The sequence below is a fragment of the Callithrix jacchus genome, chromosome 4 (assembly GCF_049354715.1).
Source record: "Callithrix jacchus isolate 240 chromosome 4, calJac240_pri, whole genome shotgun sequence".
Taxonomy (NCBI): Eukaryota; Metazoa; Chordata; class Mammalia; order Primates; family Cebidae; genus Callithrix; species Callithrix jacchus.
This window is the reverse complement of record NC_133505.1, coordinates 40,145,097-40,172,294: the sequence shown is the minus strand read 5'-3', so window position 1 is coordinate 40,172,294 and position 27,198 is coordinate 40,145,097. Positions and strand designations below refer to the sequence as shown.

The 27,198-nt window shown below is 42.4% G+C and overlaps 1 protein-coding gene across 1 annotated transcript; it reads right to left on the bottom strand.

Moving 5' to 3' along the window:
* Positions 1-1,724: 1,724 nt before the first annotated feature.
* On the bottom strand, positions 1,725-7,793 carry LOC144576473 (HLA class II histocompatibility antigen, DQ alpha 1 chain). The gene is made up of 5 exons (XM_078370646.1): positions 7,659-7,793; positions 3,431-3,679; positions 2,739-3,020; positions 2,204-2,378; positions 1,725-2,036 (listed from the first exon to the last, which is right to left on the bottom strand). Exons 1-4 carry the CDS (start codon positions 7,738-7,740, stop codon positions 2,224-2,226), a joined length of 768 nt encoding a protein of 255 aa, XP_078226772.1. The 5' UTR covers positions 7,741-7,793; the 3' UTR covers positions 1,725-2,036; positions 2,204-2,223.
* Positions 7,794-27,198: the final 19,405 nt, after the last annotated feature.

Genomic DNA, 27,198 nt, shown 5'->3' with positions numbered 1-27,198 from the left:
ATCCCAGCACTTTGGGAGGCTGAGGAGGGTGGATCATGAGGTCAAGAGATCGAGACCATCCTGGTCAACATGGTGAAACCCCATCTCTACTAAAAATACAAAACATTAGCTGGGCACAGTGATGCGTGCCTGTAATGCCAGCTACTCAGGAGGCTGAGGCAGGAGAATTGCCTGAACCCAGGAGGCAGAGGTTGCAGTGAGCCGAGATCGCACCATTGCACTCCAGCCTGGGTAACAAGAGCAACACTCCGTCTCAAAAACAAACAAAAAAAAAAAAAAAAAAGAAAGAAATTCAACCATAGCTCTATATTTGAATCTCCTAAATCATTAAGGGGCTGAGAAAAAACATTCTTTTCTAATATGATCCATTCTTTTAAATAAATGAATTCTAAATATAACAATGTTTTCTTATGTATTTAAATACTATGTGTAAGGCATTGACCATATGTCAACATTATTCAAATTTCATCAATAACTCTGCAAGGAAAATATTATTACTCCTACATTGTGGATGAAAAAAATAAGGCTAGAAATGTTAGATATTTTACACACTTATAAAGTTTAAAATAGTAGCTTCAAAATACGGAGTCCTGGATTTGGATTTAGGGTTCTTTGCACCAAACTGTACTGTATCAATTATTGCATTAATGTTTCGTGTTTTTTTCTACAATTAAAATTTAAACTTAGTGATGCAGGTAGCATGGATAGAAGTATCCTCATGGATTTCATAGCTGTTTAGAGCCACGAGGTCACTGCTGACCCATTTCCTCTGGGAGAGTTTCTGCTAGGAGACCCCAAATCCACTACAGGACACAGCACCCACACCTGCTGCTACATTGTCTCAACTGTGTTGTTCTTCCTAGGGACTCTCTCCTAAGCTCATGCTTTCCTTAGCCAGGAGGGCTGAGGGGAAAGGCCTGGGGATTTCTGAAGATACTGGAATTGTTTCTTATCAGCACGTTTCCTAGAAACATCCTGCAGCCGTATTCACCATACTGTCTACTTCATGCCAGGGTGGCACAGGGTTCCCTAGCAAAGCTTCATTCAGGAGGTGAGGCAGACTGCACCTGTATTCAGAGCTCCTAGATATGTCTGTGGCCTCTGCTCCCATCCCTTCTCCCATTGTCAGTAACCCTATGTGAGGGGTAAGTATTTGATCCTGTTTAGATGCCCACATTACTGTCTTATTCTAATGTTTTTCTGACTTCTATTTCTTTTCCTGCCTAAAGAATTTTTATTCCCTCAAGGTGAGGATGGGAGAGGAAGGCTTCTACTGTCACCATTCTTCACAAATTTAAGGTTTTGAGGATAAATTTTTACTTTTGATATTTTTGAGATTCAAAGTTCCTTTATCCTAACTTATTTCTCTGTCATACTTTTAAAAGCCATATTGAAATGAGTACAGACTTGTTTTTTGGTTTTAAAATTTTTGCTATAAGCATTCTGGGCCCAGGGCAGAGGGTATCCATTAACTTCATTGTTGCCTGAATTGAGGGGTGGGTGGCAGTGCCAAGGGTGGGAACACAAGGAAGAAAGAAACATTAACATCAGCTAAGAAATCATCATATTATTAGGCTATTACTGTACTTGGTTGCTTCTGTGTTACTGGACATGAAATATGATCTGGGAAAGGAGGTTAAATTGGCTTGAAACGTAAGAGTCTCCCAATTCTTAGCCATACTTTCAGTCAGCCCTGGATGGAAGATAGAAAAATTTGGCATAGATCTCATAAAGGGAATTTATTGCTTCCATGGAGATTTTAGATTGAGGTTACTGAGGAATTAGGTAGCTGGGTGGCTTACCCCAGGCATCCCTTATATAGGTAACATTTGAGAAAAGAAAAAAAATCAGGAGGTCAGTGAAAGAATTCAAAGGCATTTGTGAGCTCTGAGGGGATATAGCAGCTTAAGTCCTTGAGAAAAGGTGAGAGGAGAAACATTTGGAGGAGGACAAATGGGATAAAATAATTCGAGCCAGAAAACAGTGCTAGGTCATGTGGCAAGTCCACTCTTCTGCTCCTGTAGATGGTGATGCACCTGCAACAGGACAGACGTGAGATCAATGGGTCTGAGGGGTCTCCTGTGTCATCATCATGCCACTTCCCAATTCCCCTGCTACTTTCAACCACATTCATGTCCACTGCCTCCTCCCACTTTCCTTCCCCCCATACTGCGGCTTCAGCTCTAACAAATCTCAATCTTACCTTCCCTTCCAGGATGGGATTCACAAGGGCCCTTGGTGTCTGGAAGCACCAACTGAACGAAGACCTTGGATGATGAAAACAGTGCCCACCACAATGCCCACAAGGCCCACAGACAACCCCAGGGCGCAGACCACAGTCTCTGTGAGCTCTGACGTAGGGGCTGGAATCTCGGGCTCTGTGGAAGTGAAGTTGTTGTGGTCAGAATGCAGAGTGTGCTCCTGTGCAGGTGTGTGGGACGGGATAGGATGGAGGGTTGCTCTACAGAGACTCAAGATGCCAGGCTTAGAGAGAAGAGTGAAGTCTGTCACTAGAAACCCATGAAGTGGCAGGTCCGCTCCCTCCCTGTGGAGTGCACTTTCATTTTCAATAAATCTCTGCTTTTGTTACTTTATCCTTTCAAAAAAAAAAAAAGAGAGAGAGAGAGAAGAATCCCATGAAGTGTGGAAAACAAGTTTCGGGATATAGGAGTAAAAGGCAGGCTGTTCTGAACTTGACAGACAGGAGAGCATCTAAACGTGGAGGAATGCATACTTACCCCAGTGTTTCAGAAGAGGCTCGTCCAGGCCCCAGTGCTCCACCTTGCAGTCATAAATCTCATCAGCAGAAGGGAGGAAGGTGAGGTAACTCATCTTGAAGAAGGAATGATCACTCTTGGAGAGGAAGCTGGTCTCAGAAACACCTTCTGTGACTGAGTGCCCATTGCTCAGCCATGTGATGTTGACCACGGGAGGGAAGATGTTGTCCACAAGGCAGATGAGGGTGTTGGGCTGACCCAGCGCCACGGGAGACTTGGAAAACACTGTGGCCTCAGGAACCTCTGTGGTGAGGAAACAGTATTGTGATGTGTCAATAGCTCTGCCCTGAGGTTCTGCATTATGTCCCAGAAGAGCCCTCCTACCAGCGTTTCCTCTGCTGCTGGTCAAAGAGGTCTTATTTAACTTCTGCTTGGGAACAATGACACATTTCTTCTGCTTTATTCTTGTTCCCTTCTCTCTGTGGGCATGTTCAATAAAGTAAGAGATTGATGAGAGCTCTCCTAGAAGTATTTAATGAATGCATAACGGAAAGACCCTTGTATTACATGGGAATATGTGATTTTAGAGAAGGGAGATGATAAAATTTCAGCAATTGCCATGAGGAGATCTGGAAACCTCTTGGAAAGAAAATAATGAAACTTGGTGTGAAGGGACAGATTCAGTACAGAGAGGCAGGATGGTGGACACATACCATTGGTAGCAGCGGTAGAGTTGGAGCGTTTAATCAGGATGTCCAAGTTGTGTTTTGACACAGCGAGGTTTCTCAGTGCGCCCTGCGGGTCAAAACCTCCAAATTTGCTCAACATAGGCCACCGCCAGAGAGTCTCCTTTCTCCCCAGGTCCACGTAGAACTGTTCATCTCCATCAAATTCATGGGTGTACTGCCCAGAGGTACCATAAGACTGGTACAAGTTTATACCGCAAGCGGCAACATGGTCAGCTGATGCGTGAAGAAGATAAGCGGGAAGGTAGAGAACAGGGGAAGAAAGACCCTTAATCCACAAAATGATGGAAGAAGCTGACTTTCAGATACTATGGGCTCCATCTTTGGCACAGCCTGTGGACATTTCCAGCCCCTGCTTCCTTCCCTTTTAGTGTTGGTAGTTGTCTGGTTAAAATTGAACTTATTTCCCACTATAATATGCGCTACACAAGGGTAGAATATCGCACATCCAATTTTTACTATATTCTGAGTGCCTGGAACATCATGGACTTGTGATTAAATAATGTAATTGAACAAAAGAAAAAATGAATGAGTCATCATAGTATTTAGCTTTCTTTTTTTTAATTGCACTTTAGGTTTTGGGGTACATGTGAAGAACATGCAAGATTGTTGCATAGGTACACACATGGCAGTGTGATTTGTTGCCTTCCTCCCCTTCACCTATATTTGGCATTTCTCCCCATGCTATCTATCCCCAACTCCCCACCCCCCGCTGTCCCTCCCCTATTTTCCCCCAATAGACCCCAGTGTGTGATGCTCCCCTCCCTGTGTCCATAGCTTTCTTAGAGATTAGGTTTACTTCTTTCTGCAACCTAAGATTTATCTTTCATTTAAGTCTTTCATCAGTTAATAACAAATTGATTATACTTTCTTTCCTTTCAGGACTGGCTCAGAACAGGACACTATACACTGAGATCTTTCGTTTTTTAAAAACAAAAAAAGGGAAAAGCATGCAGAATCTTATTAATGTAAAATAATTTCTGCTAATAAGTACAGGGTATACGAAAGAATATAACAAAAACGGTAATCACATTACAAAATAAATAATAAGTAAACAATGCCTCCTTCTAAGATCTCTCTTTTGTTAATAGTAATGGTCCTTGGAGGAGAGCAACTGATTTCTTCTGAAATGAAAAGTGGAAGTTCTACTAGTTTTTGGATTTCTGTCATTCCCCCTACCTTTTTTTTTCCTCTGAAGGAGGTTATTCAATGTCTACAGAGTTCTGACTCAACACTCACATTCACTTGAGTACGCAGGTAAATTAAAGTCTTTTTCCTCTAATGTGCAGTGTGCTCGTCTAAGGATGACAGAGCAGAATGGCAGCCATGCAGCATGACTCCAGCCAAATGAGCCTAAGTGGACATTCTTGTCAAATCATGTGTAAGCCTTTTCCATCGTATCTTTCCTTCCTTCCCTACATTCTGAGCATCTGCAAGGTCAGACATAGCAGGGGATGTGTAAAACACCAGTCAGGCATTGTCTACCATGAAGAAACCAACTGAATAGTGGAAGAATCAGGTAGGTAAGGGAGCAAACACAATGTACTGTGGTGAGTTCTGTGAGGAGGATGTCAACAGACTTACGTTCCAACATCCTTCACAAGTATCTGCCAAGCAAACCAAACTACATTGTTCTTTCATGTTCCCTGGCCTTTGCAGTGGTCTGTTTTCTCCCTGAAGTGAAATTATCTTTTAGGACTTCCTGGAGAAATCCTAAAATTCGTCCTTGAGATCTCTGCTTAGTTAACAACTTTGTAGCTAAGTCCTCTCACCAACATGATTTTGACCACGTTATGACCTCCAACCCCTCCATCTCAGCGTCTGGCTCTCCAAGTTTGTCTGTTCCTCTTCCAGCTCACCTTTTTCCCTATCCACTAATACCGCCCTGGTTGGTCTTAATAGGCCACCAACAAAGCCTCCTTATCCTTGCAATAAACCTTGACTCCTTGTTCAAACATGAACACATGTGGAATATATGCAGTCCTTCTTTACATCTGGTACTTGTCTTGGGTGCTAAGTTTTGCTGGAAGGCATCACTCTGCTGGCCCAGCTGGAACCAAGTCACTTGTATAGTTTCACGCTCTGCTGGGTTTACTGCCTGACCAGCAATGGCCTTCTGCCTTCCTGTACCCCATAATGTTTCCATCACTAGTGTTAGCATCCTCTGCAGGGAAGACAGCATGACTTTTCATCTTTGAATTCTTAAAACTTAGCTCACTGTGTGCTCAAACATGTATACTGAATGGCAGTTGCTGTTTGAAGACTACATAGATTTTGGGGAAGACTGACAGGCACGCAGGTAGCAGAACCATACGAAGGCCAGGATCAGCCATGACTGGGGCTGCATTCTGACTTGTGAGCCCCGAGCACTCTTGCTTTTGTGGGCCCCTTCCTCCATAAAAATGTGGAAAATTATATTTTATGACTGAATTGGTATAAAGACAGTATAATCTAGGCCGAATTAAAAGTTAAAACATTTTCTTAGGCTCTAAAATTTCAATCTTTTTTTCTAATTTTAAAAGGAGTTAAAACATTCTCATGTAGCTTTACAGTGTGGGAGTTTCCCTGCACTGCCCACACTGTGCCAAATGGTTGAATTGAGCCTGGCCAGGGCACTCTGTGAAGTTGAAGAAAGGAAATTTGGAACAAAGAAGCCAAATGCTCTGGAGAAGCAAGTGAAACTTCCACTGTCAAACAAAATCAGAGTGAGTGCAGCCATGGTTAATAAGGTGGTGGAAGTTTAGAGTAGCTTCCAGTTCACTTCCCCTTTCAACTATTTGACTTCTCAACTTTTGTTTTACAAACACACTATCCATGTCTATAAAGAATCAGGGAATCAGAGATGGATCTTAAAAGGCAAGAGGGAGAAATGAATGTATGAAAAGAGATGGAAAGAGATGGATGGCAAAGACAGAAGAGGCTAAGGGACCACATAATTAATCTGTGCTTCCTGCCTTCCTTCCTTTTTTTTTTTTCTGTTTTCCTTCATTTTTCTTTTCTTCTTCCTTCCTTCCCTCCCTCCTTCCTTCCTTCCTCTCTTTCTTTCATTTTTTCCTCTTTCTTTTTAAGACAGGGTCTCTCTCTGTTACCCAGGCTGGAGTACAGTGCAGCTGTCATGGCTCACTGAAGCCTCAAGCTCTTGGACTCGAGCGGTCCTCCCACTGCAGCCTTCTGAGTAGCTGGCCCCACAGGCTCCCACCACCATACCTGGCTAATTTTTATTTTTATTTTTTGTAGAGATGAGGTCTTGCTATGTTTCTCAGGCTGGTCTCAAACTCCTGGTCTCAAACGATCCTCCTGCCTTAGCCTCCCAAAGTGCTGGGACTACAGGCATGAGCCACCATGTCTGGCCCACTTTTCTTTTTATAGACTTCATTAGATGAAGTGAAGAACAGGTAATTTGGGTTGATAATTTGAGAATAAAATGACTTAATTTACCAAGTTTTTCTACCATAAATTCTCATTTTAAAATGAAAGGATTCCTTATTTTGCTAAAGAAATGTGAAGCTATACCTGTAATAGAAATATATTATTTAAAATTGACATTCATCTTTTCACTATTTATAAAGCCTATCTACATGCCCATTTTATTTGATTGTGAGGTGACACATATGAGGCAGCTGAGAGTAAGTGAGGACCATGTGGTGAGATGATTGCTGACGGCATTCAGCCTGCTGGACTCCTCTACCCACTCCCCACCTGTGCCAGTTCCCATGTTGAAATGTGAGCAAATGTGAGAGAAAGAAAGGGCATCCTTTTAAATATCTATAGAGTATATAATTAATGGAACTATTTACCCCAAGATCTACTACTGGAGACATACAAAAGCTTTAAAAGTTATTCAGAGAAATTTGAGAGTGACCCTTCACAAATTTTTAATAATAAAAAGTTCACCAATGGAAACCTCACCAATTTTTTAGGTAATCATGATGCAATGACATAGAGACTTCCAGAGTGTAGTCACTGAAAAGATTATAAACAGAATAGCATCCATAGTGAACACCAACAGCATAGACAACAAAAAGAGTAAGTTGGGGCTCTGGTTTCCTGAAGGAGGAACAGACATGATTTTTAAATCTCTTAATACTGATGGGGCCCTTGGGGAATCTACAATTTCTCTGCAAATCACTTTCTCTCTTTTCTTTCAATTTCCTGTCTTCTAACTCCAGAGAACATCTCTCACTCATGCACTCACCCGCAATGTTTTCACCTCCACAGGGGTTCATCACGGTGGTCAGGACGAGGGCCCCCAGCATCAGAGCTTTGTTTAGGATCATCCTCTTCCCAAGGCAGCCTCAGCAGTTGCTGTTCTGAGTTGTAGAGTAATTGTGAGGACCTCTAGATGAGGAAATCTGAAGACACACAAATCAAACCCTGCCAGATCAGGTTTTGGCCAATTAGAAAAATCCCTGGTGGTGACACCCTGGTTACTAGTTGAAGAATTTGTATTAAGAGCCCTGGAAGGAGACAGGGAAATCCCCTGGTTGTGATGTAGCCTCCACTCAAGAGTGGACTTGAGGAAATATTCTGTGAATAGAGGGAGGATACTAAATTGGAATCTTCTCTGGTGTGTGCATGTCTGCCAGTGGCAAGAGGGGTGGGCATTTCTGAGCAGCCTCATGGATAGATGAGGTCATTAATTACATGGCATCCTTCAGGATTTTCTGGGTTACAGCCTCCAGGAATTTTTCCCTGAGTTGATTTCCCTCCCTGGCAGTCCCCATTCCCTCCACTTTCTCTGGCTTCTGTATGTGGGTCAGCTGTTTTTCTTTTTGCTTCCATAGTACATATGGAATTCTCCAAATATTAAGTTGACCCCACCTACCTAGTGATCTCTGCTGATGGTAGCCAAGCAATACCTTTGCCTTTTCTACTTGTATAAATCCAGCTGGGTAAGTTCTTCTCAAGCTCTCAAAAGATTCAGGTGTTTTTGGCCAGGGCAATAAAAAGAGGTTATAATGTCAGATGGTGCTCTGTGCAGTAACTGTATGAGATTTTATACAGTTTTTCTTTGTGTCGAGTAATCCTTATGTTCTGTGTTTTGGTGCTTTTTGAGTATGTTTAAAGGAAATGTAGGTACATTGATTACATTTAAAAGCTTTGGCTGGGCCAGAACTGTGGCTAAAGCCTGTAATCCCAGCACTTTGGGAGGCCAAAGCAGGCGGATCACAAAGTCAGGAGATTGAGTCCATCCTGGCTAACATGGGGAAACCCTGTCTCTACTAAAAATACCAAAAAATATATATATATATCAGCCGGGAGTGGTGGCACGAGCCTGTAGTCCCAGCTACTCAGGAGGCTGAGGCAGGAGAATCGCTTGAACCTGGGAGGCGGAGGTTGCAGTGAGCCAAGATCATGCCGCTGCACTCCAGCCTGGGTGAAAGAGTCAGACTGGCTCAATTATTCTAAGATTTTTTTTTTTATTTAGAATGTCAAGTCAAAAGTTAAGAATGGAATAATAAGAATTACATTGCATGGTTTTCTTGTCTTAAACTACCAGATCTTTTAAAAATTTTTTATCCTACCACTTGCAAGGTATTAGAGATTGAGCTAAAGTTAGTCATCAGAAGGAAGTTTATTATTTTCTTCAGGTGAATATATTTTCCGTATGTGATAGAAACCACAAGTTAATGCAAGTTCTATTTAGAATCACTCTGTCCTTGATAAACGGCCTTCTGAGAGTCTCAGCACTGCTTTACCTCCCAGTGGCAGAGACTGTAAAAAAAAAAAAAGGTCAAGCAAACAAACAAAAACTGACCTGACTCCTGAGAGCTGCCTGGATGCAATTAACAAGGCCTTGGGGTTTGTAGGAGCTAGCCTGGCACTCCAAGGTGGTTTTGATTTTCCTGTTGAAGATAAAGAATTTCGTAGAACATCAGATTCAGACAGGTACTCTGTGAGCACGATGGATTGAGACGGAATACCAGAATGCTCAGTCATCACGTCTGAAGCCAGACAAAACATGAATATTGTCCAAACCACAAAAATGACCAGGCACATCTCTCTCGGGAGTGATTGTTACATCTTTACTAATTACATCTGTAGCCTCAGGATAGTCTTATCTCCCTCTAAGTAGGATTTATGAAGCTACCCAATCATAGCATTGCCACCCCAACCCTCCACTTTCTGTCAGAATCCAATTAAAAGCAAAATCCCTCTTCTTAAATCCTCCCCAAAATCACCTAAAACAAGCACGAACCTTACAATTGGTTAATGGTCAATTTTACGTGTCAGCTAGACTGTGATCCCCAGTTATTCAATCAAACACTCAGAATCTAGGTGTTGCCGTGAAGATATTTTGTAGATGTCATTGAAGTTCATAATCAGTCGATGTTAAGAATTTATCCTAGAAAAACTTGGTGATCCTAATCTAAGCTGTTGAAAAGCCTTAAAAGAAGAGCTGAAATTTCTCTGAGGAAATAGAAATTCCCCTCTGGACAGCATATCAACCTGTGCTGAGAGTTCCAGCCTGCCCTTCCTGACAGCCACCTCCCAGTGGATCTTGGACTTGCCTAGGCCACCCCCACAGTTGCAATAATTAATTCCTTGCATCATTATCTTAATATATGTGTTCTCCTGGTTCCACTTCTTTGGTTCCAACAATCTCTTACTCAGGACCTGCACAATCCCCGTGGTGAGTTTTATCCATCATTGGAAAAAACAGTAAAGCTGACTTGTTCATTCAAGGGTATGCTCCTGCTGGTCTTTGGCTGGAGACATTGATGGTAACTCCTTAGGCAGTTGTGAGGAATGTACATATACTGCACTTGGAATGAAAAAGTCCTAGGACTCTTTAAATATACTTGTCATATTTTAATATCATTTTCATTTTTCAGGGAGGACATTAAAGCCCAGAGAGTTGAAGGACTTTTCTGAGGGTCACAGAGCTGGTAAATAGTACAGATGCAATGCTTTGGAGCAAGTCTTAGGTCCTTGTGAGGAGTGATGGGTGAGGGTCTACTGTGTGGATTCAGAATCCAGTGCCTTAACATGATTAGGAGAGATATTTGACTGTATAGGTGGCTTTACTCTTTCTAGCTCCTGCCACTGTGAATGAATAGGGTTTTTGAGCTCCCTTTTGAGATGTGCTGCCTTTACCACTCAATACCTTTCTTGCTGTGTAGCGAATAGCATGTTTTCATCTGTTTTCCTGTATGCAGACTTATCTGCTTTGTATCTCATGGAAATTCCTTAGAATTTTGGCAAATGAACAAAATGTTTTGGGATGGTACTCAAAAATTTCACCTATTAATATTATAGTTTAAATAACTCAACTCCAGGTAAGAAGTTAGGGTGTTAAATGTGGGATTAGGACTGTATCTTGGATGGGAAGTTGAGGGTGCTGTTTCAGATTTCACATCCTGTGGGGTGAAGGGAAAGTCCAAACAAGGCAAAGTCATTGAGGTGATAATAGACGCCCTTTCTATGTTTGACCTGGTTTTGTCTCTCTCCTCTTCCAGCCATAACACAGTGGACCTTGTTCCAGTTGCTTCTGTCTTCAGGTCATAATTTCAATGTAAGGTAAAATAATAAGTAAATGAAACTTAGAAGAACGGTATACTATTTTATCAAAAGATAATTTGCTACCTTTTCTAGTAGAAAGAGAAATGATCCTCTTCATAAATTAATAGTGGGAATAAAATTGAAGTTCAAAATAGTAGTCTGTCCAATAATTTTCTTAGAAAGCGCTTATTGACATGCCATTGATTCATAACTAAGATAGCAAAGGGATGTGCCATTGTAATTAACATTGTTAAGAGCCCTCTAAGAAATTAGGTAGACTTTATGTTAGTTCTAATAAACGGTTATAACATTCTCTAAGACTCTGTGTATTTTCAAATTCTTTTGGTCTGACTTTACGCACTGGTGAAGGTTTACTCTGAAGGCAAAGGCTTCTATCTTGCAGTAATTAAAGGTGATTCACAACAATAACAGAGTCTAGAGTAGCAAGGTAAAAACAATATAGATTTTGTAATAAGATAAACATGTATTCCATGCTGCTGTTTATTTAATCAGCTGCATCACCTTGGCCACCCACTCAAAATACCCAAGCCTTAAGGTTATTTTCTGTAAAACAGAAGAAAAATTATTAGATGATGGCTAACATAGTAAAATGAAATGATATAATAGATGAGTACAAATTATAAAGTTAAATACAGTCCAGTGTCTGACACGTAGCAACTGTTCCCAAGTAGAAGCTGCTATATCAAGACAAATATTAATAATGATAATGATAATAACATCATGCCTTGGGCTAGGAAAGTCTATCAATTTTTCCTCATTCATTTAACCTTCTCCCTGTAGCACTCGAGGCACATGGGTGCCTGTGAGTCACAGAAGCACTAAGACCTTGCTGAAAAACAGAATTTCTTTGAAGACTGTTTATCTGTCAGATTTTTCTATGTAACAAAGTACTCCAAAACTTCATAACTTCAAATAATATTTTAGTGTCTCATGATTCTGTAAGACAGTAAATTTTGCTAGACTCACCTGGGTGGTCTTTATGTGCTGGGCAGGTTTAGCTATTCTCAGGTGGGCTCCCTCACGTCTGTGTAGCATGAATAGTTTTGGCAGGGTTAGGGGGCCTCTGTCCATCCATGTGGGCTCATTATTTGGCAGGCTGGCTGAGGCTTATCACAGATGCTGGAAAGCTCCCCTCTGCAAGATAGAAACGGCAGGTGTCTTCTGCTTAAACTTAAAACTCACAACATCACTTACCACATTCTATTATTCAAAGCAAGTTATAGTACTACCTCACATCAAGATGGTGGGTTAATAGACTATATTTCTTGACAGAATGGGCTACAAAGAATTTGTAGCTATTTTTGCAACTTATCACAAATATCCTCTGACTTTTGGCAATATGTAAATGAATTTGGTGTGCGAGCATTGGAGAGCCCCCATATTTGAAATAAATGCCACCCACTCACCTGTGAGTCAAGGATTTTATCTTTACTAATTTGCATTAAAAACACAGCGAAGCTTTCTCAAGGGAGACTTGAACTAAGAACTGTTGAATTCCAGTATGAATAAGGTGCTATGATTTATTCATATAAAAAATTTATGGAGTTTTTTGGATGAAAATACAGAAACGTGGAGAATTGTAAGTAATCTCTTATGATTGCCAAGCTCATATTCTGACACAAAGTTCTCTATGCAGATATCCAGTCAAATGGTCTCTCACAATAATAAAATTAATGAAGCAGAGGAAACTTATAAAAACAATTGTTTGTTATTTAATATCATTTCCACCAGTTATTTGTTAACAATAACTCCTATATGTATGAACTAGTTGTATAAAATAACTCACTTGAATAAACTGTACAATAAAAAAAATATGAGGAAAGATTGTTTTGTAATGACCTTCTACTGAAAAACATGCAAAGTTACCTCTGTGTCCAGATCTACCTTCTCCATGGCTCTGGAGTGCTCTACAGCCAAACAGAATAGGTTATTCTATAAAGAGTTTGCAGAGACTATGGGATGTAATCAGTAAATACTTGTTGACTTGAACAGAAATTCTTAATCATCTGAATCAGTTTATAGAACTGACTGTCTAGAGACTGATATTCCTCATGTCCATAGTGATTGATTCCCTTCCCAGCAACTCCCCAGTCTTTATGTATATATTATAAACATTCTTTGTATAGATCTTTTTATTTACTTATTTATTTTTAGAGATGGACTCTCACTGCATTGCTCAGGCTGCCCTCAAACTCCCGGGCCTAAGTGATCTCCCCACCTCAGCCTTCCAAGTAGCTGGGACTACAGGGGCACACCACCTACCTGGCTATGTAGATACCTTTCCTTAGCATTAGTCATTAAACAAATGACAAATGATTTTTAATAAAAACTTTAAAAGCAAATGCTGCCCAAAGCAACTTATAGATTCAATGCTATTCCCATTAAAAACTACCACTGAGATTCTTCACAGAACTAGAAAGAGCCTGAATAGCCAAGGTAATTCTAAGCAAAAAGAACAAACCTGGAGACATCATGCTACCTATCTTAAAACTATACTACAAGGCTACAGTAACCGGAACAGCATGGTACTTGTATAAGAATGGACACATAAACCAACAGAGCAAAATAGAGACCCCAGAAATAAGACCACACACCTACAATTATCTGATCTTCAAAAAGCTTGACAAAAGCAAGCAATGGGGAAAGGATTTCCTATTCAATAAATAGTGTTGGGATAACTGGCTAGCCATATGCAGAAGGTTGAAACTGGAACTCTTCTTTACACCATATACAAAAATTAACATAAATGGATTAAATATTTAACTTTGATGGATTAAAACCTTAAATGTAAAACCCAAAAATATAAAAATCCTGGAAGACAACTTAGCCAATACTATTCAGGTCATAGGCAGGGGCAAAGATTTCATGATGAAGATGCCAAAAGGAATTGCAACAAAAGCAAAAGTTGATAAATGGGATCTGATTAAACTAAAGAGCTTCTACACAGTGAAAGAAACTATCAGCAGAGATAGTTTCAACAAACAACACACAGAATGGGAGGAAAATTTTGTAAACTATGCATCCAATAAAGGTCAAATATCCAGCACCTATAAGAAACTTAAACAAATGTACAAGAAAAAAACAACTCCATTAAAAATAGGCACAATCAAAGGGCACAAATGAACAATTCTCAAAAGAAGACAACAATAATATGAAAAACAGCTGAACATCACTGATTATTAGAGAAATGCAATCAAGACCTCAATGAGATACCATCTCACACCAGTCAGAATGGCTATTACTAAAAAGTCAAAAAATAACAGATGCTGGTGAGGTTGTGGAGAAAAAGGAACATTTATACACTGTTGGTGGGAGTGTAAATTAGTTCATCCATTGTAGAAGACAGTGTGACAATACCTCAAAGACCCAAAGCCAGACATACCATTTGACCCAGCAATCCCATTACTGGCTATATACCCAAAGGAATATAAATCGTTCTCTTATAAAGACACATGCTCATTGCAGCACTATTTGCAATAGCAAAGACATGGAATCAACCTAAATACCCATCAGTGATAGACTGGATAAAGAAAATGTGGTACATATACACCATGGAATATAGTGCAGCCATAAAAAAGAATGAGATTATGTTCTTTGCAGGACATGGATGGAGGTGGAGACCATTGTCCTTAGCAGACTAATGCAGGAACAGAAAACCAAATACTGCATGTTCTTATGAGCAGGAGTGAAATTATGACAATACATGGACACATAGAGAGGAACCACACACACACCAGGACCTATTGAAGAGTGGAGGGCTGGAGGAGGGAGAGGATCAAAAAATGACTGTTGGGTACTGAGCTTAATACCTGGGTGGTGAAATCAGTAAAACAAACCCCTATGACACGTTTACCTATGTAACAGACCTGAATATGTACCCTGAACTTAAAAGTTTAAAAATGCTCTAAAATGAGGTTTTGCAACCTGAGAACTATTAATATTTTGATCCAGATTATAATTTTTTTTGTAGGAGGCTGTCACGTGTGTTGTAGGACTTTTAATAACACCCCTGGCCTCTACTCAATACATGCCAGTAGCATCCTCCCCAGTAGTGACAACAAAAACTATCTCTAGACATTGTCAAATGTCACTTGGGGAGAAAATTCCCCCCATTTAAGAATCATTGTTTTATAAGGTAACAGACTCTAAAATGAAAATAGTAGCAATGTATTGTGTGTTTATGGATATGAAAAAAGTTGTATGACAATTGCATGAGGAATAAGAGAAATTTGGAGTATACTAATCTAAGGTAGATTTGAAGATAGATTATACATATATGTATAAAATTCTAGGGCAACAACTAATCCAAATGAAAGCAAAAAAATGATTTTAAAAATAAATATATCATATAATAAAAATCTGGACCAATTAAATGATAGAGAAGATCAGGTTGAATAAAAATGGCATCTTGGACTATAACCTATCAGCAACCCATTTGAAACATAAAGACGTACCTTCACTAAAAGAAGGAAAATATATACCATACAAAAGAAATCAAAAGAAAATCGGAATGATTAGGTCAATACTAGACAAAGTGGAAATTGGAGAAATATTAACAGGGATAAAGACAGACATCACTTAATGATAAAGGGTTATTTATCCAAAGAGACATAACAATCTTGATTAAGTGCATATGTAGCTAACAACAGCACTTTAAAATACATGAGACTAAGCTGATATAAATGACAGGAAAAATAGAAAAATCCACAATTATCATTGTGATATGCTGATTTTTGCCAGCTAACTCTCCTTTTCCCTGGCCAAAAGCTGTTCAGGCTTTATGTTAGCCTTTTTGAGCTGAACAGACTCCATCTTGGCTTATTCATTTTAGTAACCCTCTCCCCATTAAGGATGTAACTGTAGTATAAAGCAAGGTCAGACTGACTCCAGGCACCCAGAAATACCCTTGTTGATAAAAGGCTGAGCTGAGTGGTATGAGCAGAGCCTGGAAATGCAGCTGCAGTGAGTGCCCAGAGCCCACCTTATCTATAAGTTTATGTCTTTCATGACAGCTGTACTCCTCACACCTGGCGCTGTTTTACTTCCTATGTATCAGTTTTTCTTTTTAACTTTTTGCTTTCTCTGCCTTTGTGAAAACTTTGTTTCAGCTAGGTTCCCCCTTCCTGTTAAAACTAGTGTATAAAAGACCACCTAACTTTTTCTTTGGGGCCAAGAGAATTTTGAGAGTTAGCCACTCTCAGTCACTGGCTTAATAAAGGACTCATAATTCATTCTCAGAGTGTGGTGCATTCCTTGACTTGCTTGGGTACAACATTTGGAGGCCCCAGCGAGAATTTATGGTTGCCACTGGGTGTGACTGGTCTCATTCTGGTCTTCCCCGGATGAATGGCGGACTATAGGGGAGGTGACCCCTGAGACGTTCCAGGGCCCTGTAGCCCACAGCCATCTGGAGGGGAATGGATCGACCACCAGTGTGCCCACCAAATTTGGCTCCTGAGCCCTCTGTCTCTGCTCCTGGGAAGGTAACTCAGACCTAATCTGGTTATTCTTGGAAGTACAGGAATCATCCAATTACCGGAATGCCAGAATTGACTACGGTGATTCCTGTGACCTTGGACTGTGGGTACCCCAGAGTCCCTGGTCCTGGTTCTGGTTCTGGATCTGGACTCTGGGAGAGTCCTGGTTTCTGTTTTTTTTTTTTTTTTTTTTTTTTAGCTCTGCTGACACTTCAGTACATTGATGGGCAGAGCATCCGTTTTTGTGAGGGAGTGTCTCTCTCTCCCTCTCCCTCTCTCTTTTTTCTCTTTTGTATTCAAATTAGAGTCTGTTAGCTCTGTCAGCACTTCTGGACGCTGGAAAACAGAGTTCTGGTTTCTGTTAGCTCTGCTGACACTTCAGTACATTGGTAGGCAGAGTTTTGGTTTCTGTTAGAGAGTCTCTCTCTCTCTCTCTCTCTCTCTCTTTTCCTTTTTGTTTAAATTAGAGGACTCTCTGTCCTAAAAATAGGAATAAAATGTGCAATAAACTCGGTGAAAATGGTACTTGCATCTGTGAGTGATGGGGGAGTTCAAGGGCCCTGCCCCTTAAAATTCCAATTTGTAGCCCCATGGTGAAAGCTACAGGGCTCAACTGGGCTCTTTTTCTGCAGTACCATGGTCATCTCATAAAGCTTATGGCAGCGCACTCAGCTTAGTCCTTGGGGCTTTGTACCTGACTGCCTATGCTAAGAGAGACCCGATGTTCCCATCAGGGGAGCAGCCAAAGGAGCGTCTGAGTGATCCCAACACAGGATTTTTCTGTTTGTCCAAACCATCATAATTGTATGTCCCAGTGTCTATTGTCTGCATAAGACTGTATGTCTGGCCACCGTCACTGCCCAAGGTGGCTAGGAAAAAACTTCTTTAAGGTACTCAGTGCTGACTTCCTGTCTAAGGAGGTAAAATCCCTCATTTTCCAGTTGGGCTGGCCAACCCAGTCCTGCCTTTTCTTTCAAACACAAATCAGGTGTTGTTACAGAGAAAAGAGTGACATGCGTTCACCAGACCGTGATTTGTGGCACCACACGGATTGTTGGCATCTGGGCTATCACCTCCCACACCCCAATGACTGGGTACATCTCTCTCTCTTTTTCTCAGAACAGTGGTGGATTCAAAATAGCCATCCTGCAGAACTCCTTGCCCACCTATTCTGTCACCCCACCACTTTCCCAGTACCCTTAGACAGAACACGGTACAGAGAAACCTATACCCGTAACACTCTAATTGTTCTGCAGTCATATTATACCCGGCCCTATGGTTGATCTCTGATCTTCAGGAAACTTTGGGTGGCCCTTTTCCTCCACATCCCCATCCTTTACCCTGATAATCTCAATTTCCTGTGTCTCAGTGAGTCCCCCGTCTCCAGGACTTGGCTTTGTTGTCTTTCCTTAAACCTTTAAGGGAAAGGGCTGAATTTGAACACTCTGCTTTTAAAACCTGGAGACATCTGAGGTATCTCAGATATAAGTATAGGGGCAGACTACCGAGAGCCTATAAACCAGGGGCTTTTCAGCCTGGGTGTTCTGCCCGCCTTCCGCCCCCATTCTGTCCTGTTTCTTTGAGAACACTAAAGCAGCAGCACTGAGCCTCCACAGCCGCTGGAATTCAAAAGTGCAGTTTGTAAGGTGGAGTCTGTGAGGTGAAGCGAGAAAACACCGCCCCCAGGGCATGGGAACTAAGACCACCCACAGCTCAACTGCACCGCAGGCCACAGACCGGCTGGAGAAAAACAGCAGGGAGGGGCGAGGTACAGCCCCTGTCCCAGGCAGCCATGCAAAGAGCCCCCCTAGATTGTTAGCCTTCTCCCCTAACTCAGAGCCTGAAAACACTAAATGCTGTGGCAAGAAATAGTGGCTGTGGCCCTTTTCTTGTTTCTCCGTATTATAATCTTCCTGTTTTTCCGATTATCCATGCCCCCCAGGTCGTGACTACTTTTGCCTGTGCTAGGTGTGACATTTCAGTTTAGAATCCTATTAACTATTTGTGTTCAAAAAGGGAAATTCTTCCTCCCGGCACCAGTCACCGAGCCCCCTGCAGTGTGTGTTAAAGAACTTTTCTCTAGGCTTCTCAGGACTATGGAGTCCACCTTAAGAAAGGAAAACTCTGGACTCTCTGTGAAGTGGAGTGGCCGAAACTTGAAACCGATGGCCTCCAGAAGGGTCATTAAACCCCTCAACAGTTAAAGCTGTGTGGCAGGTTGTTACAGGAAAGCCCGGGCACCCTGATCAGTTTTGCTATTTTGATCAATGGCTTAGTTTGGTTCAGAATCCTCCCCCGTGGCTCTGATCTTACTCTGTTCATGACCCCATCTCTAAGGTTCTTCTGAATAAAGTCCCGTCCTGGCCCCGACTGGTTGCTCGAGTGGCTCCTTAGGCCCCTCCTGTGTTTTCCCCCTCTGAGGAAGAGGGAAGCCATCTGCACCCATTACCACCACCTTATAATCAAGGGTCCAGCACAATCTCTCCAATGACACCTCCAGTGCCCACCACTGCCGCATCTCCCCCATGCTGCCTCCACCCACTGAGCTACCCTGAGCTACTGTCTTGGGTCGTTTCTCTGCCCATTGCCTTCAAGGTTGCAGCCCTAGTTAGGGGAAGCTACTCCACTTCTCCCCTTGAGGGAGGCACCACCCGCACCAGTCAGTGAATGTTCTGCTGCTCCGTTTTTAGTTTATGTTCCATTTTCCACCTCTGACCTGTACAATTGGAGAGCTCAAAATCCTCAGTTTTCTGAAAAGCCCCAGGTCCTAACTGTGCTAATGGAATCTGTACTTCAGATTCATAGGCCCACCTGGGACAAGGTCAGCAGCTCTTTCTACCCTTTTCACCTCTGAAGAGAGGGATAGGATTAGAAGGGAAGCCAGAAACCATTTCCTTATTTCTGAAGGGAAGCCTAGGGAGGAAGCCCTAGACCTCCTTGAGGAGGTTTTTCCTTCTATCCAACCTGAGTGAGACCCTGACACCTTGGGAGGAAGGAGGGCTTTGGAAAATTTCCACTGGTATCTCCTTGAGGGTATTAAAGGAGCCACCAAAAAACCTATGAACTTGTCTAAGACACAGAAGCAGTTCAGAGGGCTGAAGAGTCACCCGGAGCATTCTTAGAGAATCCCCAGGAGGCCTATTGAATTTACTCCCTGTTTGATCTGGTGGCTCCTGAAAATAGCCGTGCTATAAATTTGGCATTTGTGGCCCAGGCAGCTCCAGACATTCAGAAAAAGTTACAAAACTTAGAGGGTTTTGCTGGAATGAACATCACTCAGCTTTTAGAAGTAGCTCAAAAGGTTTTTGATAACTGAGACACTGAAAAGGAAAAGAAGGCAGCTCAAGCCAAAGACAGGGCAGCCAACAGAGTGGGAAAAAGGCAAGCAAAAATTATATGGCTGCCCTCTGGGAAGCAAAAAGGGAGGAACTCCCATCACAAAGCACCAGCCGGAAGACTCCAGACCCCTGCCAGAAAATCCAGAAAGGTGAACAGGCTCCTCTACAAAGGGACCAGTGTGCTTTCTGTAAACAGATGGGACACTGGAAGGACAAATGTCCTTTAAAGCCAGAAAAGAAAACAGAACAAAAAAGAGTCCCCACCTTCCCCATAGCAGAGGAATCTGATGATTGATGGGACCAGGGCTCCTTTTCACTCACCTCCTGGGAGCCCATGATTACTGCTAATGTGGGGGGGCCAGCCTGTATGCTTTTTAATTGATACTGGAGCTGAACATTCTGTACTACAGACACCCTTGGGCAGTGTTTCTAACAATGAAATGACTGCACAGGGAGCTACTGGAGCTATTCAGGAATATCCTGTCACCCACTCATGTGAAGTTCATTTAAGCCAAAAGAGAGTAATCCATTCGTTTTCAGTAGTTCCAGAGTGCCCCTTCCCCCTTCTTGGGCATGACCTGCTCCACAAACTGCAGGCATCCATCTCCTTCTCAGCTCAGCAAACTCATCTCAAGTTAGGAGACTCAGAGCCCCTTCCTGCTCAGCTCCTGCTGACCATTCCTTTGTCAGAAGAATATCTTTTAGTCTCATCTTCACCCCCAAAAGAAAACCAAATTAGCCCTCTCCTACTGGATTGACAAGCTGTTTTTTCCTGGGGTTGGGCACAATCAAACCCCCCAGGACTGGCAAAACAGTCTACTTGGAACACTCCATTTCTGCCAGTCCAAAAACCTGGGACAAATGATTATTGGCCTATACAGGACTTGCAGGAAGTTAACAAATGGACAGTCACAGTCCATCCAACTGTCCCTAACCCCACTAGCTTGCTCAGCTTGCTCCCACCTGAACATACTGTGTACACTGTCCTGGACTTGAAAGATGCTTTCTTTGCCATTCCTTTGGCCCCTAAGAGCAAACCCATTTTTGCTTTTGAATGAACAGACCCTGGCTTGGGAGACACAACCCAATTAACTTGGACTCAGTTGCCCCAAACTTTTAAAAATTCTCCAACTCTTTTTGGTGTAGCCCTTCAGCAAGACCTTGTGACATTCTGAGCCAGCCATCCCAACTGTACCCTACTCCAGTACATGGATAATTTATTAATTATTGGCTACCGAGACTACCAAAAGCTGTCTGCAACATACAAAGGACCTGCTTTATCTCCTTCAGGAGCTTGGGTATCAGGCTTCAGCCAAAAAGGCCCAGCTTTGTCTTTCCAGAGTCTCCTATTTAGGATATGAATGAAACAAAGGAAAAAGAGCACTCACCAGTGCTCGAAAGGAGGCCAACTTATGAATCTCCACTCCCACTACCAAGAAACAGGTACATGGATTCTTGGGGGCAATGGGATACTGTCACCTGTGGTTATCTGGGTTTGCAGAAATTGCCAAGCCCCTGTACACCGCTACAGGAGGAAATGGCCCTTTAGTTTGGACTGACATGGAAGAACAGGCCTTTCAAAACTTAAAAAAGGCACTGATGGAGGCCTCTGCCACCCCTATTCATGACTGCCAGGAATCACTAGAAATTACAGAGACAGGTAGACCTGATCTCCAGGACACTCCTTTGAAAAAGGTGGATGCCACCTTATTTACAGATGGAAGGAGTTTCCTTGAGCAGTGGGTACAGAAAGCAGATGCGGCTGTCATCACGGAGACTGAAGTACTGTGGGCCTAGGCACTGCCAGCTGGTCCTTCTGCACAGAAGGCTGAGTTAATTGCCCTAACTCAAGCCCTCCGGTGGGGTAAGGACAACGTGTTAACATCTACACTGATAACAGATATGCTTTTACTACTGTACATGTTCATGGGGCCACTTATCAAGAGCGAGGGCTACTCACCTCAGCAGGAAAAACTGTCAAAAACAGATTTTAGCCCTGCTCGAGGCTGTCTGCCTCCCCCTACAGGTGGCTGTAATTCATTGCAAAGGACATCAAAAAGAAAATACTACTGTTGCTAGGCGAAACCAGAAGCCAGACTGTGCCGCCCGTGAAGCTGCAGTTCTCCTGAATACTCCATTATCTCTGCTTCCAGCCATCTCTTTTCCACAGCCTGATTTACCTGACCACCCAACGTACTCTTCTGAAGAAGAAAAGCAGGCATCGGATCTACAAGCCAGTAAAAATCAGAACAGATGGTGGATCCTTCCAGACTCAAGAATCTTCCTGCCCTGGGCCCTTGGAGAAGCTCTGATCAGCCGCCTCCACTCTTCCACCCACTTGGGAGAAACAAATTTAGCCCAACTTTTGAGATGCCGATTTAAAATCCCACATCTCCAGGACTTAATTAGCCAAGTGGCCTCCCAATGCACGGCTTGTGCACAGGTGAATGCCAGGCAAGGCTTGAAGCCTGAATTGAGCCAATCGTCTCCGAGGATGTAGCCCAGGAAAAAGGTGGGAAGTTGACTTCACTGAGTTAAAGCCACACCGAGCAGGGTATAATTACCTCCTGGTGTTGGTAGACACTTTTTCTGAATGGACGGAGGCTTTTGCCACTAAAAACAAGACTGCCACTATGGTAGTAAAGTTCTTACTCAATGAAATTATCCCTCGCTATGAGTTGCCTGTTGCCGTAGGGTCTGATAATGGGCCAGCCTTCACCTCGTCCATAGCTCAGTCAGTCAGCAAGGCATTAAATTTTCAGTGGAAGCTCCATGTGCCTACCAACCCCACAGCTCTGGACAAGTAGAACGCATGAATCATACCTTAAAAAGTATTCTTACCAAATTAATCCTAGAGACCAGTGAAAATTGGATAAAGCTCCTCCCTGTATCCCTTCTTAGGGTCAGGTGCACCCCTTACTGGTAGGATTCACTCCTTTTGAGATTATGTATGGGAGGGCCCCACCAGTTTTGCCTAAATTAAGGGATCCCCAGTTAGTAGAAATATCCCAAGGTAACTTGTTAGAGTACTTGCAGTCTCTCCAACAGGTTCAAGACATTATCCAGTCACTTGTCCAGGAGGCACACCCTAATCCGGCTCCTGATCTTACAGGATCCTGCCACCCTTTCCGTTCAGGTGACCTGGTATATGTCAAAAAGTTCCAGAGGAAGGTCTCATCCCTGCTTGGAAAGGACCTCACACCGTCGTTCTTACTACACCCACGGCCCTAAAGGTGGACAGTATTCCTGCTTGGATTCATCACTCCTGCATCAAGAAGGCCAACAGGACACAATAAGAAACATGGGTCCCCAAGCCTGGGCCAGGCCCCTTACAGCTGCGCCTGAGTCACAGGCAGCCATCAGACTAGTTATTTGGGTCTATGTTTCCTGTCTATTCCCAGTTGTTCAGCCCTCAGCACCCTCCTACTCTTTTCTCCTTACTTCCTTTGCAATGAACAGAATGCTTGCGAACATCACCTGGAAAGAAGGTGCTTCCAATGAAGTTTCCTTTTCAGTTGATTTGTGTTTTGTTCCCAAAGCCCAGCTGTTACCTTGAGGACTAGTGAAGTTTGCCCCTGTGCACAGGAGTGGGACTTGTTGACCTTGCTTCAGGATTTGGACACACTGGAAGTGAAAGTGGATGTGGCAGCTCGGAGGATGCAGAAATGGGACTCCAGTGAGTGGATTTCTACCTCTGTCCTGGGGACTACCCTGACACTACCTGCTGGGATAGTTAACGAGTTTTTCTACCATTCTTGGTCATGTGTAACTTTGGCTACTTACCCGGGAGGGCTGACCCGGTCTCCAACCCTTTCCATAGCCTGGATCTCTCATCCTAAACTATGTACTATAGGAGCCTGTAATCCCATTACTATGACTGTTCATAACCCTAACTCTGTTCAAGGGTACTACGGTATGACATGGGGACTGTGACTTTATATCAGAGGGTTTGATCTTGAAACTATGTTTATCATTCAGAAAAGGGTCTTAATCCCCTGGAGCCCCCCAAACCCATGGATCCTTTAACTTATTTAGGGGACCGTATGTTCTGCCCACACCCAGATAAGATCAGCCCCATTGGCCCAACTGTCCCATTGCCAGTCCAGGCTCCCTAACTCCAGCTGGACTCCAGTGCCTCCAACCTAGCTTAATGTCCATCTTAGGAGGAGTACACCACCTCCTTAATATTACTCAGCCTAAGCTGGCCCAAGACTCTTGGCTGTGCCTGAAGACCAAACTTCCATATTATGTTGGATTGGGAGTTGAGGTTAAGTTAAAGACTGGCCCTCTTTCGTGTCATGCCTGTCCTCGCTCCCTTACATTAGGGGATGTTTCAGGAAATGCCTCCTGCCTAGTCAGTAAGGGGTACAGCCGATCTGCTTCCCCCTTCCAGGCCACCTGTAATCAGTCTCTACTTACTTCCCTAACTACTTCAGTCTCCTACTAGGCACCAAATAACACCCCATGGTACCAGAGCATGTTTAACTGGAACCCTTGGCTGACTACTTTAATAATACTAAAATAGCAGGATCTCTTCTCCTCCTCCTGTTGGGATTAATTTTTGGGCCCTGTCTATTAAATTGGTTTATTAATATTGTAAAATGGTGCATAGCTGCTGTCAAGCTTATGCATCTTAGAACCCAATATAACCCTCTCACTGTAACTGAGGAATCAATGATTTGATTCCCCAAAATCACAAGTGGGGAATGTGATACCCTGCTTTTTGCCAGCTAAAACGAACTCTCCTTTTCCCTGGCTAAAAGCTGTTCAGGCTTTACGTTAGCCTTTTTGAGCTGAACAGACTCCATCTTGGCTTCTTCATTTCAGTAACCTTCTCCCCATTGAGTATGTAACTATAGTATAAAGCAAGGTCAGACTGACTCTGGGCACCCAGAAATGCCCTTGTTAAGAGGCTGAGCTGAGTGGTATGAGCAGAGCCTGGAAATGCAGCTGCAGTGAGTGCCCAGAGCCTGCCTTATCTATAAGTTTATGTCTTTCATGACAGCTGTACTCCTCACATGTGGGCTGTTTTACTTCCTATGTATCAGTTTTTCTTTTTAACTTTTTGCTTACTCTGCCTTTGTGAAAATTTTGTTTCAGCTGAGTTCACCCCTTCCTGTTAAAACTAGTGTATAAAAGACCACCTAACATTTTCTTCAGGGCGAGAGAATTTTGGGAGGTAGCCACTCTCAGTCACCAGCTTAATAAAGGACTCATAATTTATTCTGAGTGTGGTGCATTCTGTGACTTGCTCGGGTACAACATAATTAGAGCTTTTATATGCATTTCTCAGTATTTCATAGAAAAACTAAGCAGAAAGTCAGTAAGGATATAGAATAACTGAACGATGCTGCCAACTAACTTGACTAAGTTACATTTACAGAACACTCCACCACAACAGGAAAATATATAATTCAAAAGTGTATTAGTTCTATCTACACTATTTCTCTCTGTGAACATCATGTTCTTCACTTACTCATTTTCTCTTGTCTCAAAAATTTTTATAACACTTTCTCTGATGATTCTTTATAGTCCTTGTTAATTACTTTTTATATTATTTTGCTCTTGTTAATGGACACTTTTTTCCTTCCTCCATCACTAAGTATTTTTTCTCACAGTCTTCGTGGCTTAGTCTGCCAGAGACAAATGATGCTGCCTCCCACTGGGTTCTAATTTGCTGAAGAGGAAAATATCCAATGTCTTATTTTGGTTTCACTTAAACCCAGCTTCTGCAAGGCTGATTGTCACCAAAACCCGACTAGAAGGGAGTGAGGTTGTGGAGACTAGGGTTGGGGTGAGGAATTGTAAATAACTCATCACACATGGGTGTCTTTTCAGCACTGTCTGTTTCTCTGTCTGAAAAACTGTAAAATAACCAGAGAAATGAAGGGTTCAACAGTCAGATTAAAGAACAGGCATTACCATGTGCTTTGTGCTTTCGGTCACTATCAAGTGACTTAAACTAAGGGCGCCTCATGCCCACAGGTCTGCAGGAAAAGAGTAACTGTAAATAGCAGCATCTGAATGTGTGTACACTTGTGAAAAAGTAGAGGATGCTTCATTTCTTTATGTCCATGCAGTCTCCAGTGAGTTTCAGCATGTGCCAGTTGAATCTTATGGTTTAGGGACTGTTTACTAAGTTGATAATGAACCTCCAAATCAACTATGAGGCTGACTCACTGGTATGAACCTGATGCTTGCAGTTTAAAGTCAGCCAAAAATTCCAAGTTGTATAAATTGTGGGAAAAAATAAGAATTAAAGTGAAGGCATGGACCTGACTGTTTCCCCAGATGTGTGAGAATAGGTTAATTTCCTGGAGGTAGTTAAAATAAAACCTAAAGGACAAATCACCTGTTCCTCTCATATTCCTTCCCTCCTCCTTCTTCCCACCCAATATGAAGAAAGACAGGCCTCTTTTTGCTTTTGACTCTGGATGAAACTTTCTCTTCAGATGTACTGGATGTTTATCAGCCAGGCTAGTGAGAAAGTGGAGACAAATTGCCACGTCATGATGGTGATAATAATAATTGATAGTAATGATGATAATGGTGCCTGATACGTATTCAGTACTTACCACGTGCCAGATGTTCCTCTAATTGCTTTTACCATACTCATATTAACTGACTTAATTTTGAGAATGATACCATGAAGCAGGTGTATTGTTGCATCTCCCTCCCCCATTTTACCAATTAGGAAATTGTAGCATGGAGGGGTTGGATACTTGACTAAAGCTACACCACTAGTAAGAAATGGAGCTGGAATTCAAACCCAGGCAGTCTAACTTCACAGTGACTCGCTAGACAGAGGGCAATTGTGCTACACCGTAGCCCAGAAGGGAATTTATGCCACAATTCCTACCACAGGCAAGGGACCATTTGTCAAGCCACAACTTAATTCTTCTAAAGAAGTAATTGCATATGGATCTGGCCACATATACATCCAACTGTTTTCATCTAGATGTGTTTCTCCAGGGCAAGCCCTGAGGTATAAATTTGCATTAATGTAGCTGCTTAAGCCCTCCTCTGTAGATGCCTTATGGGTAGAAATGGGCCCTTCCTCTTCTCTTTTGTTTCTTATACCTGACTGTGGCTCTGCACCTGCAGGGGATTGGTTCCACGACCTCAGCTGATACCAAAATCTGTGGATGCTCAGTCTCTTCTACAAAATGGTGTGATAACCCATATCTGTGGATTTAAATCCATGGTAGGTTAAAACTACAGATGTGAAACCTGTGGATAGGGAAAGTCGACTGTATTTGATTCATGCACAGATAAACACTCTTGGTCGGGTCCAGGATAATTCATCTACAAGTGATTTAAAGAGTTAATGCACTTTGAGGTCTTCATGGTCAGCTGAAGAATCTGAAATTTTACTAACAGACTTACTTATAATTCT